The sequence below is a fragment of the Zootoca vivipara genome, chromosome 17 (genome assembly GCF_963506605.1).
Source record: "Zootoca vivipara chromosome 17, rZooViv1.1, whole genome shotgun sequence".
In the NCBI taxonomy this organism is placed as follows: Eukaryota; Metazoa; Chordata; class Lepidosauria; order Squamata; family Lacertidae; genus Zootoca; species Zootoca vivipara.
Genome location: NC_083292.1, coordinates 18,471,687 through 18,487,065, shown reverse-complemented (window position 1 = coordinate 18,487,065; position 15,379 = coordinate 18,471,687). Strand labels below are relative to the sequence as shown.

The following is a 15,379-nucleotide window of genomic DNA, read 5'->3' as shown; positions in this document are numbered from 1 at the left end:
ATAAAGTGGTACAGTCCAGAAAAGTGCTAGCCAATTTATTTAAATAATTTTTATCCCACTCATCAGCTGGAAGGGGGAAAAGCCTCCCATCATGGCTTACAGATCACTGAAAAAAGGCATTTCTTACTTTCTGTCTTGCAATCTTAAACAAACATACATACATACATACATACATACATACACGGCACAAAAGGAAAAATAAACGGGGAGGGAACTAAAAATATGCAAGCTCAGGTATGAGTTATTGGTTACAAGTTCTGATGACCAGCTGCCTTCTGCAATCTCATTTCCATATTCTTGTTTAGGAGGAGAGAGAGGTGTATACAATAAATCCTACTGAGTTGGGTGGCCGAAGCTGTGCTTGGAGAGACTAAAGACCTCTGTTCTAAGTGGATGGGACGGCCTCAATGCGACTGCTTGGTGTCCCAGATGGGAAGTTGAGCAGACGCTACTAAAAATCTGTTGTTTAAATTGCTGACAGGGACCCAGGTGGTGCTGTGGGTTAAACCACAGAGCCTAGGGCTTGCTGATCAGAAGGTCGGCGGTTTGAATCCCTCTGACAGGGTGAGCTCCCGTTGCTTGGTCTCAGCTCCTGCCAACCTAGCAGTTCGAAAGCACGTCAAAATGCAAGTAGATAAATAGGAACCGCTACAGCGGGAAGGTAAACGGCGTTCCATGTGCTGCTCTGGTTTGCCAGAAGCAGCTTTGTCATGCTGGCCACATGACCTGGAAGCTATACGCCGGCCCCCTCGGCCAATAATGCGAGATGAGCGTGCAACCCCAGAGTCGGTCACGACTGGACCTAATGGTCAGGGGTCCCTTACCTTAAATTGGCTGACATTAACACTGGACTCAGAAATGCTAGCCAGATAGAAACATAGCAGATCCATAGGGTGCAGAAACTGGTTGAGCAGGTTCACAATTTGCCAACCAGACAATGCATTTTCCATCTGCGTTTTCGCTACCCAGCTACTTACCTGTCACTACCAATATATTTATAACTGGGAGTTAGATTTAGGGATCCCTGTATCTTTAGCACTTATATATCTCTCCCCCCCTAATGAAAATGCACTAAAACCATAACACATAAAACCAGGAAGCTCTAACTCATACAGTATAGGGTGCAGTGCCCACGTGTGTTGGGGAGGAGGGAGAAATGCAATTCAGTTCATGTTTTAAGGTGTATCTACCAAATCCACATTTTCCAGAATGGAAACAGCCATTCTTTGAAATTTGCACTTCTCTGAATTTTGTAATGTAAGTCTTCAGTCAAGTAACTTGTGCAAAAGGGTACAGTGGGTACAGTGTGTGCAAATGCATCTCTTAGTGAAAATGGCATACAAATATGAGGGGAAGTGGATTTACAAAATTGTATATATTAGGCAAAATTGCATATGAACAGGTATATATTAAGTGGTAAAAGGCTCTGAAAGGTTGAGGAATTCTCATGAGGGCTAAAAATAAAAATGCAAATGCATGTGGATGTGGAAATATGGAGAACTCAGCTTGAGGAAATAAGAGGAACCAAAATAGACGTGATAGGCGTATTTGCAAATTACACAACAGGCAATTCAAAAACAAAACAAAACCCTCTGTTGGGACTTAGAGATCCTCAGTATCTGCAGTCTCTCTCTCTCTCTCTCTCTCTCTCTCTCTCTCTCTCTCTCTCTCTCTCTCACGCACACACACACACACGCACACACGTTTGTGGGTGTAAAGCGCAAAGATCTGATAACATTTCTCTTAGCAGCTGCTAAAGATTCCTAAAAGCTAGAAACATCCTCTAGGTTCTCATTGCAAGGCTAGTACATGGGATGTTGGAGCAGCCTTGGCCAACTTAAGGAACCCCGCCCCCCAAATGTTTTGAACTGGTTGTAGCTGATGGAAGCTGTAGTTCAAAATGTCTGATGGGCTGGCAAAGGCTGGTCTGGAGCATTGCTTTAGCTGAGAAGGCAACACACAGTAGCTCAGCCAGTGACACGGCATGGCAAGTTTTATCGAAAATGTGATTTTTCCGAGCATTCTGGAAAGGCAGAAGTACTACTCTGTACTGAAGATGGATTGCCGTACTTTCCCACTTTCTCCCTTATATACATAAAAATGTAAGCGGTCGTCACGCATGAGGGAATGGCAGGCTGCCCCAGTGAGGTTTAACAGAGGGAGGGAGGATCTTCATGCAGCAGCTTAGCAAGTGCCTTCCCCTCCTTTCAAAGGTTGTGGGGCTTGGGGCAAAAGGGTAAGGGTGTTGGCTGTCGCAGCAAGCTGAGGAAGCAGACCCTAGTTCTGAAGTATTTGCTCTTTGACTTGGTCTACCCACCATGGAGAAAATGTGTGATACTTCTTTCTGACGTCCAAATATGTTGTTTTATGCTCATTGTTCCTGAACAAAATATTTACAAATGAAATACTCATTTCTTTAAAATATAAATGCATGCATGTGCTCTTTACTATTAGTTTTGTCCATCTAACAGGCTTCAGGGCTTGGAGGTAGTGATTCCTGTATCAATATAAGCTGGAGAGAGCAATCATGCAACTCCACTTTTACAGCCAAGAAGACAATGAATTGGATTTCAAGCAAACCAAGCTCTGACAAACCACCTGACGAAAACAAAGTACCTTTCAATGGGAGAGATCCTATTATCTCTACAGTTCAGTGACAGGATGCATGCTATCCTGTTCCTTGCATTTCTAGTTTTAAAGGGATCCGGCATAGGAAGTGCTGGAAATGCCTCTTAAAAATACAGTACTGTAAATAAAAATCCATTTCTGTTTTCCTTCTTGAACCGTGCATGTATCTTCGTATCTGGTGGTCACTCAACATCACGTGCCCACCAGCCTGTGCTTTCATAGGCGGACCTAAATGAGATGGGAGGCATTTCCGGCTGGTGTGTTAGCCATCTTTGTTAAGGGCGGAAGAGTTGTTTAGGGATCCTGCGCCAATTCCTGTCTTTGTGTACAATTAGCCTAAACCTGGAGTTCCTCTTTTTCATTAAGAAAAACGAGAGACCTGTGATACCTTGAAGGCCACGCCTCTATTGTGGCACATGCTTTCGTGGGAATCAGGGGTAACTGGTCAAGAAGGTTTCGCTCCTGGCATAACAAACAAGTTATGATCTCCTAAAGTACATTTAATACTTAAAAATTACAAACACGTCTGATATCTTTTTTACGAGCTAGGATCGCTTGAGGATGCATATTACTGACTGGACAGACACACCCTTTTTTCTAGAATGCTGTCCCAGCTATGGAAATCTGCTAAACGGAAGCCGAGTTTGTAATCTGTTTTGGTGCTAGAAGAAAACATTTTTTATTTTCTGACGTCTGTTAGATTTTGATTCCTGATTAGGAGGTTTATGTGGTCAGGCTGTTGCATGGGTTGTTGTTGTTTGTTTGTTTTTTAACTCATTAAAAATTTAGTTTGCTAATTGTTTTAGAAACCATTCTGATAGTTTTTAACTGAAATGAAAGGGAGGAGGGAGTCCAACATGGACATGAATAAGCAATTAGGAATCAGCCCTACCGTTAAGCAGCCACTTCTGGGGAGCAGAGAGAGACGTGTGACCGCCTACCCGGGAGCCCCTAAACTCGTTTCCTGCCCTAAAGTGAACTGGAGATCTTGGCAGCTCGGATTTAAAACACAGCTGCCTCGGCCTAAATCAAATCCCCATTTAATCCCCTGCTAGATAAGAGTGTAAACAAAGTGCGCCACCTCGTGGTCTGAACGCACTCGTCTCCATCTCGAGATTCAAATTTTAGCCATCAGCGCCCTTTTCCGGGTTTCAGTTTTTCTGTTCAAGCTGCGAACACACTGTGTCCCGAAAGCACATTATTTCTCCCCCTAAAGAATCTTGAGGATTGTAGTAATTGGTTTTTTTAAAGGGTGTTGGAAATTATAGCTCTGTGGGTGGTCAAAGCTGCAGCTGCCTGGTTTCATTTTTATTAATTGCATTCATACGTCCCAAGGAAACTCAAGGTGGTTCAATGGCTGGACCCTGCTCCATATTATCCTCACAAGGTAAGCTAGGCTAAGAGATGGTGACTGGGACCCAAGGCGTGTAAGCAGTGAGCAGCACAGGGCCAAGTGGGGATTTGAACCCGGGTCCCTCTCAGGGTCTGGCACTCTTAATTTATTATTTGCCTGTAGCCTCTACCCCAACAGACGTTGTGACCGCCAAAAACCTGGAAGACCCACACCCAGACATGAACCCCTCTGGGCGACCTTGGGCCAGTCAACTGTCTGTCAGCCTAACCTACCTCACGGGGTTGTTGTGAGGATAAAGTGGAGAGGGAGAGAAAGCATGTACGCAAGTCTGAGCTCCTTGGTGGAAGAAGGATGGGATATAAATGTAGTAGTAGTAGTAGTAATGATGATGATGATGACGACATAGGAAGAGCTCTTCACCTGAATCGGGCCAATAGAGAATTTAGTGGATTTCTGCCTGCCTGCTGCGGGAAGGAAGCGGCGCCAGTATATTTATTGCATCGATATCTCACCTTTCTCCCCCACCCCCCTCCTTCAAGAAATGAATAAATGACTCTTTATTTGCGTCAGCCGAACAACAATACGATATACAAAGAATAGAAAGAAACAGTCAATTATATAAAATACATTTTAGCGGGTTTTTAAAAAATCAATAGTCAAATTTAGTGGATCTTATTCGGATTGCCCCAGCTAAAAAACCTTGCAACCTTTGCTGTCACCTGCTCATCGTGATCTGCCAAGAAGAGAAAGGACACTGTGGTAGTAGTGGTTGGGCGCCCCGGAATGGACAATAAAAGAGGGGTAGTAATCTCATTCCTCAAGTCTTTATAAAGAGTGCAAGCCGGAAAGCCATGCGCCACCGATTCCAAGGAGCTGACCGTGCCCGCAGACATGGTTCTCCCCCTCCCCACTCAATCCCCACCCCACAAGTCACAACAGCCCTGTGAGGTAGGTTGAGGCGGAGAGGCAGTGCCTGGAAGAGCCACCCAGTCACCCTCCAGGTCCCCCCCGCGCGATTGCGCGCTCTCCTGGGCAGGGAGGAAGCTTCTCTCGGCGGCAGGGAAGCTAGGCAGCCTGCCTTCCTTCCTCCTCCTCCTTTGGGGCCGCCCCTCTCCGCGGCCAGGCGGCCAGTGGGGAGGCGGCTCGGCCGGCTGGGCTCGGCTCCGCCCGGTTCCATTGGCCTCTGGCTCCGCGGCGCCGTGCGCCCTACGGCGCGCTTTGGAGAGGAGGCCCGGCCTGCGCTCTCCCGCCCGACCGCCCGGGACTCTTCCCCGATCCCCGTCCTTCCTGCTCCTGCCCTTGGCGCCCCGGAGTAGCGGCCATGGAATCGCCGGCCGAGGAGCCTCCGCCGCCGGACCTTTACCGCGACACGTGGGTGCGCTACCTGGGTGAGTGGCCGCCGCGCCGCGCGCCTCCTCGGCAGTCCCAGCCTCCTTACAGGGCGGGAAATTTACTCTCGAGGAAGCCCGCAGGCGCCGGAAGAGCGTTTTCCCCACTGGGACTGCCTTCAACAAGAAGTTGGCGGACGGGGGTGGGTGGGGGTGTACATCGGGCGGCGGAGACTGATCGAAGTAAAAGGCAAGGAACGCTGTTCTCAGGATTGGGCTGCGGTGAGGTTGCTAACTGCTTTTCTGCCAGGGCTCCTGTGCCTTCAAGCTTTTGCGCCTTCTTAGGCACAGGAGTTCCATCGAGGAAAGAAGTTGGCAACTCTCGTCCTGATTTACCGCCATTTAGCGCCTTTCGGTGAAATAATGTTAATAATAGACGTGTAGCTTTCAGGGCACAATACTGCAATGCCCTGAAAAAGGTAGAGTATACATAGGCAATGATGATGTATTTCTAGGTAAAGAACGAAGCACCTGGGAGATCTGGGTTCAAATTCCCCATTGAGCCATGAAGCACATGGGGGACCTTGAGGATCTGATACTTACCTCTTAATCCAACCTACCTCACAGGGCTGTTGTGCAGATTAAATAATGAGGGAGAGAAGCATGTCTGTCCCTTTGAGCTTCTTGGAGAGAAAAAGTGGGATAGAAATGCAATAAAATAGCATACCGTCACCTCCCTGAAGGTACTTTCCAGCAGGGCAGTTGTGTACTGCTCAGAAGTAATTCAGTGGGTCTTACTCCCAAGGAAGTGGGGTTCGGACTGTGGCTTTAGTTTGGAGCAACAACAAAACCCAACAAGCAGTCTTGCGGCACCCTTTTTTGAAGACATTTATTATGGCAAAATTAAAAAATTCCTTCCAGTAGCACCTTAGAGACCAACTAAGTTTGTCATTGGTATGAGCTTTTGTGTGCATGCACACTTCTTCAGATACCTTCTTCAGATACTTCGTCAGACATTTTTTTTATAAAAAAAAATTTGTTTTGACTACGCCAGACCAACACGGCTACCTACCTGTAACTATTTATTATGGTACTAGTTACAGGTAGGTACCTGTGTTGGTCTGACGTAGTCGAAACAAAAACCAGAAAAAAATTCATTCCAGTAGCACCTTAGAGACCAACGTGGTGTCTGAAGAAGTGGTATCTGAAGAAGTGTGCATGCACACGAAAGCTCACACCTATGACAAACTTAGTTGGTCTCTAAGGTGCTACTGGAAGGAATTTTATTTTTTTTATTATGGCATTAGCTTAGGATCGACACTCCAGTCTACAAGAGCTTCTGCAAGCCTTAAGCCTACCCACTGATGAGAATACTGTACACCCTTCTCATTCCACACAAAAGATAACACGGGGTAATGGTTCTCATAGATACCAGAGAGATAGTGGCCATCTCCAAGATTGGCAGGTAAGGAGGCCTTGTCTGGCTGGCATATACAGTACCGGTAAGCATGGTAGGGTCTTTTGAGTGGCAGTTTTCTGGCCTCCCGGGTGAGGCACATCTGCTCCTCTCGTTATTGACTTCCAAGAGGAATTTGGAAACATCCAAAGTTTAGATCCAGGCATTTGATGGCAGAAAGAGACTCTTCCTGGCAACCCTGAAACTGCTTGAGAGAATATTTTAAACTCTTTTTATAGGTTGGTTGTTATTGATGCATTTTCCACCATGGGCCCCTTCACCAGGAGGAAGGATGTGATATGAATTGAATTGAATGAATAAATGAATAAATAAATAAATAAATAAATGTTGTGGAGCCCAAGGATGCGAGATATTTTTTAATTTACTGTATTTTTTAAAAAAGAATGGAACAGGGAAAATACATTCCCCACATAAGTGTTTGGGTACAAACCTCATGATCCATATGAAACATACAGTATAACTTTCCAGATATACTCTTTATAGCTATTGTACATCTCCTATATATTTTGATAAGTTGTTTCTCACAGAAATGCAAACCAAATTCAGTTTCTCCTTCCTCCCTAGTTGCTGTCTCCATTGGGCAAATGGGCACTGCAAAGGGGAAGGAGGCTTCTTAACTTTCTTGACAGCTTCTCTATTAAAATCTGTCCCTGTCCTTTCAAGTTGTTTTTTTTCCTCTTGTTGAGGACAGCCATTTTAAATAGAAAATCATCATCATCAACAACAACATGGGGAAAGAATTAAGGATCCCCTTGGTTTTCTGTGTTGTTCTGTATCATTGCTACATAAATGACACTATCTTCAAAGAAAATATTATTTTTATTAATTTCCTGCATTTATATCCCCCCTTTTTTCCTCCAAGGAGCTTAAGGTGAGATATATGGTTCTCTCTCTCTCCCCATTTTCATCCTCACAGCAGTCTTGCGAGGTAGGTTAGCTTGAGAGATTGTGACTGGTCCAAAATCAACCTTCAAGGCCAAGTGGGAATTTGAACCCTGGTCTTCCAGGTCCTGGTCTGGCACTGTAACCACTACACACACTGGCTTTTTTTTAAAAAGAAGATTTGCAGCAGCTTCTACTCTTAACTTTGCAGTGGTTTGCTGCCAGGGGACCACGGCTTCTGTGACTATATTTAGGTGTCCTTGTCTTTAAAGACGACTGCGGGACAAAACTTTGCACAACCAAATGTCACGTGTCCCTCTTGACCTAGTGGCCAGAGCAACTAGTTTATGCGCCGAAAGCACTTGCTTAAATCTCCCCAAGTCCGGCTGGGAAAACTGCTGCCAGTCACTGTAGACAGTATAGTGGTACCTTGACTTTCAAACTTAATCCGTTCCGGAAGTCTGTTCCAAAACCAAAACGTTCCAAAACCAAGGCATGCTTTCCCATAGAAAGTAATGTAAAATGGATGAATCCGTTCCAGACTTTTAAAAACAACCCCTAAAACAGCAATTTAACATGGATTTTACTATCTAACGAGGCCATCGATCCATAAAATGAAAACGATAAACAATGTACTGCAGTGTCACAATCAATCAAAATCAATCAGTAGCTGAACTGCGTTCCACACAGTCACAAAAAAGCCACAAACCCAAACACAAAATAAATAGCAAAAACAGACAGATCTCAGCATAAGACTCAAAATGGAAATGTGGCACTCAAATCGGAAGAGCATCACTCAAAACGGAGCATGTTCGGCTTCCGAAAAAGTTCGCAAACCGTAACACTGACTTCCGGGTTTGCAGTGTTTGGGTTCCAAGTTGTTTGAGTAACAAGGGGTTTGAGAACCAAGGTACCACTGTGCTGAGCTACGGTAGATGGACCTGTGTTTTGACTCTGTACAAGGCAGTTTCCTGTGTTGACGGTCTTGGACAGCCGTTGAAGACACAGCTCAAAAACACCAGGAACACAGTGGTGAAAAACTGGGCAGGGTGGAGGTGGTGTGATGTGATGTGGCAGCTTCAAGGATGAAATGTCAGCTTCCGCTCAGTGATATTTGAGAAGCAGGATCCCTCGCGCAAAGTGTCGTTTGCCAGGAAGTTTCTGCTGCGTTGGGGGGCAGGCAGCTCCCAAGGTGACTTTCTCTGCACCTTGGGAAGGGCTCTGCTAGGGCTTCAGGAGGAGACTGCGGAAGCCGCCTCCTCTGAAGAGTGCCAAACAGCGCAAAATGGCTGCATTGCTGCCCCTCTTTGCAGCACAGCGAAATTTAATCCCGTAGGAACAGCTGCGGCAGTCAGGCAGGCAGGAGCGAGACGGACGGTGGAGGTTATCGGCAGCAAATAAAGTTAATGCAGTTGTTATGCTTTTGTCTTTCTGGTGGTGCTTGCGAGGTCAAACACCCCCCCCCTTATCTTACTTCCGCAACAGCCATGGGTGGCGGGTTGGACTGAAGGAAAACTGGATAAAAAATTTTTTTGGCGTGACCTTGTTGAGTTCCTGGGAAGGAAGAAGTGTGGTGTAGTGGTTAGAGTGCCGGAGTAGGACTTGCAATACAAGGGTTCAAATCCCCACCATGAAGCCTCACAGGGTGACCTTGGGTCAGTCACCAACTCTCAGCCAAGCCTACCTCACAGGGGTGTTCTGTAAAATAGGGAGAGGGAGAAGTGTGTTGAGTTCCTTTGGTGAAAAGATGGGATATAAATAAATACTGTGATACTGTATACGAACTGGGTGGGTTGGCTTTATCCCATCCAACAGTTTTTAGGATATGTTCATCATATACCCCATGCTTGGTGTTGGTTGGTCCCCCAAACCGTAACCCAGTTCACTGCAATCCACTGAAGCTTAAACTAAAAGCTTAAATTCTGCTCCTATACACTTCTCGTAAACAGTACGCAGTTAAGATGTTTGTGTGCATTCTGTAACCTCACATACCTCAGGCAGTAATGGAACACAAGCCATTCCCCTCCCTTTCCATCCCATATCAATAAAATATGCTGAGGCTTAGATTTAGTGGAGCTGAATGGATCTCATTCTTCATATTTCAGTTTCATTGACAGCTGGATTATTTTTATTTTTTAATAAAGTTTTTATTTGGTTTTACAAATTCATTCACACAAATAAAGTTCTTGACAATATTAAAATTCTTCAGAATCAACTGGATATTATAAATTTATCCAAATTTCAGTCCTCCATTGTATCCAAAGTCTTTGCGACATTGCAAGAGCTATTTAAAGCATGCCAAAGTGTTCAACTGTTTACAGAGTTCTTTTAAATACAATCAATGTTTGTCCCATTCTCTATTGAAGTTTTCATCCTCCTGATTTCTGATTTTCCCGGGCAATCTTGCCATCTCTGCATAATATAGTAATTTCATCTGCCAGTCCGCTTTCATAGGTATCTTGTCATCTTTCCAACTATTGACAGGTGGATTAAAATAGGGCTGCCGTATTTGAATCCGGACACAAAAGTTGTTGAGCTTTTTTTACCTATTTCTTTGGGAAATTGCCAAGTCCGAGATGGACTACCATTCCAAAATTCCACCCGGGCACAATTTCCGCCTGTTATGTCCAGGAAATTCCTGATGTGTGGCATCCCTAATTAAAATGACAAAACAGAGAAAAAGCGAGAGAACTTTGACCTTCGTTACAGGTTACGCCAACGAAGTCGGGGAGTCTTTCCGGGCCATCGTGCCTGTCTCGTTGGTCTGGGCCAGCTACGGAGTAGCGACTGCCTACGTGGCAGCTGACGCAATCGACAAGGGCAAGAAGGCGGCGGCTGTGAGTACAGACCACGGGACGAAACCATTTCTCAAGTCAAGGGCCATGTTCCCTTCTGGGGGCCGCACGCTGGTAGTGGAGCAAAGATTTTACCTTTGTATATGAAGCTGTTTTGTGCACACACGTCCCTCAATGTCCTCCATCAGGGAAGCAAGAGGTGTTTGTCAGAATTCAAGGATTCATTCCAGCCAGGAAAAAAAATGTTTATATTGCAAAGCTAGGCTAATGTTGTCCGGGGAGGGTTTTGAGGGCCAGATAGGGTTGAATGTTGGAATATGTGCAGTTTGCAGACCTGACATATAGAATAAGAGAACGTGCATTTAAAGAAGATTGGAAAATGTTTTTTGAGTATATGGAGCAAAACTGTGTTTATTTGAAAACGTGGGCAGCATTCAGATAATTTCAACAGTGTAAATGAGTTTTGATGGCTGTACCAAATGGTTTAGTTTATATAAAATATGCAGGGATTTATGTTACTCAAAATGAACCATGGGAGGAGAAGAAGGGAAGCCACTGATATTTCAAGGTTGTTTAAATGAATATTCCAAAATGTAAAACAGAAAATTTAATAAAAATTGCAGAGTTCAGATAGGGTTGAATGTTGCCCCCAGGCCCGAGGTAAACACAGTTATATTTTTATCGTTTCAAATAGTTGTTTTTAATTGTTTTTACTGATGATTTCATTCTTTTACTCTTTTTGCAAACTGTTTTGAGGTTTTCTTTTTAAACGGTCGAGGGGTGTATGGATTTTATTAAATTAAAAAATAAATAGATGAAAACAATGATTAATATGATTTATATACCTCTTTCATTTCAAGAAGAAGCAGTTAGCAATCACGTGGATAAATTGGGTTTCAGGTGTTTCGTTTTTAAATTACAGTGGACCCTCTAGTTACGTACCGCTCTGGATACGTAACTTTCGGGTTACGAAGGCGGCAAACCTGGAAGTGTATACTTCCAAGTTTCACCGTGTGCACAGAAGCGACGCGTCTGCCTTTGGACTTTTCGGGTTGTGGGCGGACCCCCGGTACGAATTTAATTCGTATCTGGAGGATCCACTGTACTTTTTCTGAAAAAGGGTGGGATGGGAAACCTGAAAGGGATGAAGGTCAGTTTCTTTTTTGGTTTTCTTGAAAGATCTACATTGGCTTCCAGTACATTTCTGAGCACAATTCAAAGTGTTGGTTCTGACCTTTAAAGCCCTAAATGGCCTTGGTCCAGTATACCTGAAGGAGGGTCTCCAACCCCATCATTCTGCCCAGACACTGGGATCCAGTACCAAGGGCCTTCTGGCGGTTCCCTCGTTGCGAGAAGCCAAGTTGCAGGGAACCAGGCAGAGGGCCTCCTCGGTGGTGGCGCCCGCCCTGTGGAACACCCTCCCATCAGGTGTCAAAGGGAAAAACAATTACCAGATTTTTAGAAGACATCTGAAGGCAGCCCTGTTTAGGGAGGCTTTTAATGTTTAATAGATTATTTTATTTTATTGTTTTGTTGTAAGCCGCCCAGAGTGGCTGGGGAAAGCTAGCCAGATGGGCGGGATATAAATAATAATAAATAATAATAATAATAATAATTATTATTATTATTATTATTTTAAAAGTTTTAAGTCCGCACACCTTTCATCCTTCCTCCGGTTGACAGGCGAAGGCCGTGGACGAAGGGAGGAGCAGGCATGCCGCAGTGGCAGTCGTGGACACGTTCATATGGCAGGCTCTGGCTTCCGTGGCCATTCCTGGCTTCACCATTAACCGCATCTGCGCAGGGTCACTCTACCTCATGGCCAGCATGACGCACTGGCCTCTCTCGGTCAGGAAGTGGGCCACCACTGCCGTGGGACTCTCGACCATTCCTTTCATCATCAAGCCCATCGACAGGTACGGGCAACTTCCACCCCTTGGGCACAGCCAAGGATTAAATGCAAGGGATGAGCTGTATCAACCTTGAAGAAGCCCTGCTAGGTGCTGTGTACTTCATCCCTCATCCGCCCTAGCCACCGGGGCCCATTTTGGACTACAAATCCCATCAGCCCCAGCCACTGGGGGACATTTTGGACTACAAATCCCATCAGCCCCAGCCACTGGGAGCCATTTTGGACTACAAATCCCATCAGCCCCAGCCACTGGGAGCCATTTTGGACTACAAATCCCATCAGCCCCAGCCACTGGGGGACATTTTGGACTACAAATCCCATCAGCCCCAGCCACTGGGAGCCATTTTGGACTACAAATCCCATCAGCCCCAGCCACTGGGGGACATTTTGGACTACAAATCCCATCAGCCCTAGCCGCCGGGGCCATTTTGGACTACAAATCCCATCAGCCCGAGCCACCGGGGGACATTTTGGACTACAAATCCCATCAGCCCCAGCCACTGGGGGACATTTTGGACTACAAATCCCATCAGCCCACCAACCAGCAGATGCTAGGGTTGATGGAAGTACAGGCCTGCCAACTGGGGTTGAATGGAGTTGTAGCCCTAAACACCTGATTGGGAAAGGTTGTTATTTGAGGTGGTGACCTTGAAAGGGCAACTTGCCTTGCAACAGTAGTGATTAAGACGGCCTCACATTTGAAACCTCACATTCATACCTCGTTAAACTCGTTAAACAGTCACAGTTTCTCCCATAGAATCCTGGGAAATGGAGTTTGTGCAAAGAGTTGTGAGGAGGCCCCTGTTCCCCTTGTGTTCAGTTCGTAAGTTTACTGTTCCAGCCAAAGGCCATGACAAATTTGTATTAAGCAATAGTATTAACAAAATAATACCAGAACACATGTCCATAGTATAAAAAGACTCGCAGAGCTACAATTCCCAGTGTTTCCCGAGAAGAAGGGAGTGCCTGTTAAACCTCTCTGGGAATTGGAGCTCTGCGAGGGGAATATAGGGGTCTCCTAACATACTATAAGTCCCAGGATTCTTTTCAGGAAGCCGTGGCTGTTTAAAGTGGCTTCCTAGTGCCATAAATGTGTGGTGTGAAGACGGCCAAAGTACTCTGACATAAGCATGGCTGGACAGCCGCCTTTTCAAACTAACATTCCTTAGGGGGAACAGAGCAATTCTGTCACCAATGGGCCTTTATTTAATCTCACACTGGGATACTGATTTTCAAAATAGGGTATGCCACCCCTCACCTCACTTTTCTCATTTAAATCGTGTCTCTGCGTTCTCTTGGGTAAATCGATGTGAATAAATTCAATCCCTGGGCAAGAATTCAATCTGTCTATAAATAAACATTATGCCCAGAGTCAGCCAGCGACATTGTGTTCTCTTTGACCGATCGATGCAGAATGTCATGCCCTAAGGTCCTGTTCTCACTGGTTATTTATAAGTGGCACCCCCTACAGTCAGACCCAAGGAAACACGTCTTCACTGAGAGACTGATTCTGCTGTTACTTCCCGTCGCTTCTTTGCAGAATCTGTTTGCCTACCTTAGATTTCTGTTCCATTCCTGCTCAACTTCTAATCCTTATTCAGATGTGCATTCTCCTCACATGATAACAGTCACGTTGGGAGAGGCAGGGAGGGTCTTTTTGGTGCAGATTTTATACGAGAGCATCAAAAAACAACACATACGTCCCAAATGCCCCGGAGGAATTTCTTGCTTCCAAATACAGTGGTACCTTGGTTTTCTGACGTAATCCGTTCCGGAAGACGAAACGTTCGAAAACTGAAAACTCAAAACGGAAGCCTCAATACGGAAAACTGAAAACAGAAAACAAAACGGAAGCCTCAGTATGGAAAACTTAAAACGGAAAACTCAGTACGGAAGCCGCATTTCATATTTGACTTCTGAGGCGTGTTTGAAAACTGAGGCACTCGCTTCCGGGTTTACGGCGTTTGAAAACCGAAACGCTCGACAACGGAGATGTTAGAAAACAGAGGTACCACTGTAGTTTTTTTGTGTGGATCGTACTATTGTTTTACCTCTCTCTCTCTCTCCTGATTCCTCTGGTGCAGGTCAGTGGATTTCTTGATGGACTCCAGTCTCCGCAAACTCTACAAGACAGAAGAGTAAGAGGAAGTCCTCCTTCACCTGGCCTACCACAGCCTCCGGTAGCGAAACCAGGCTATCACCCACCCTCAAAGCCACTACCACTTTCTCTGTGGTCTCCATGTTATCTAGACTTCTAAAATATTGAAATCCAGCTTGGTGGGACCTGTGCTTAACCAATCCAGCTTGGTACTGTGGAGCCAACAAGGATGGATCTTCTGGCAGCTCAGGATGTGTCCTAAAAGCCTACGTAGAGACTGGTCCATTTCCCATGCCAACAGAACTTGCACGTGGCCTTCTAGAAATCCTTTCACATCCTTGTTCAGGTCAATGCCAGCCCAGATAAGGGGGGCGCTGAGATGTACTTAAAGCACAACCTCTTATTATTTTTTTGTTTAGGGTTCCTGGCAGCTGTTTCTCAGTAGCAATGTGGACTAGCATGCTGACAGTTTATTTTGCACTGTGAACCCCCTCCTCCAGCCATGGGAGTGGTTAATTGCACTAACCCGTTAACAACTTAAGTAGAGCCAGTTCTAAAGGGTTCCCATTACTGCTGCTCAGCTGAAAAAGTTATTTGTAGTTCCGTCGATCTGGCTTGATGATAGCGACACTGTACACACTATGCGTTTAAAGAATGACACCCCTCAAAAAATTCTGGGTTTATAGCTCCGGGGTAAACTACGGGAGATGGAAGGGATTCAAAGTTTTATCCTAGTCCAACCCCCTGCAATGCAGGAATCTCAATGTATGCTTCCAATGCATGGTGTGTACCCAAGCCAGTGAGAATTTTGGCATCTAAATAAATGAAACAACTTTCCAGATTTGATTTCTCCTTTCTGGGTGGCTCACGCAGTTGCACCATTTATGAGCCCCTTCGGCATTTAC

General features: G+C 45.3%; 1 protein-coding gene across 2 annotated transcripts; it reads left to right on the top strand.

Moving 5' to 3' along the window:
* The first annotated feature begins 5,236 nt into the window (after nt 1-5,236).
* On the top strand, nt 5,237-15,315 carry MTFP1 (mitochondrial fission process 1). Of its 2 annotated transcripts, none has more exons than XM_035097768.2 (4): nt 5,237-5,370; nt 10,379-10,506; nt 12,148-12,380; nt 14,461-15,315. In XM_035097768.2, the coding sequence occupies exons 1-4, from the start codon at nt 5,304-5,306 to the stop codon at nt 14,516-14,518; spliced, it is 486 nt and encodes a 161-aa protein (XP_034953659.2). In that variant the 5' UTR covers nt 5,237-5,303; the 3' UTR covers nt 14,519-15,315. The 2 variants fall into 2 exon arrangements, with proteins under 2 accessions (XP_034953659.2, XP_060125251.1); XM_060269268.1 differs by having other exon boundaries at nt 10,379-10,578.
* The last annotated feature ends 64 nt before the right edge of the window (nt 15,316-15,379 follow it).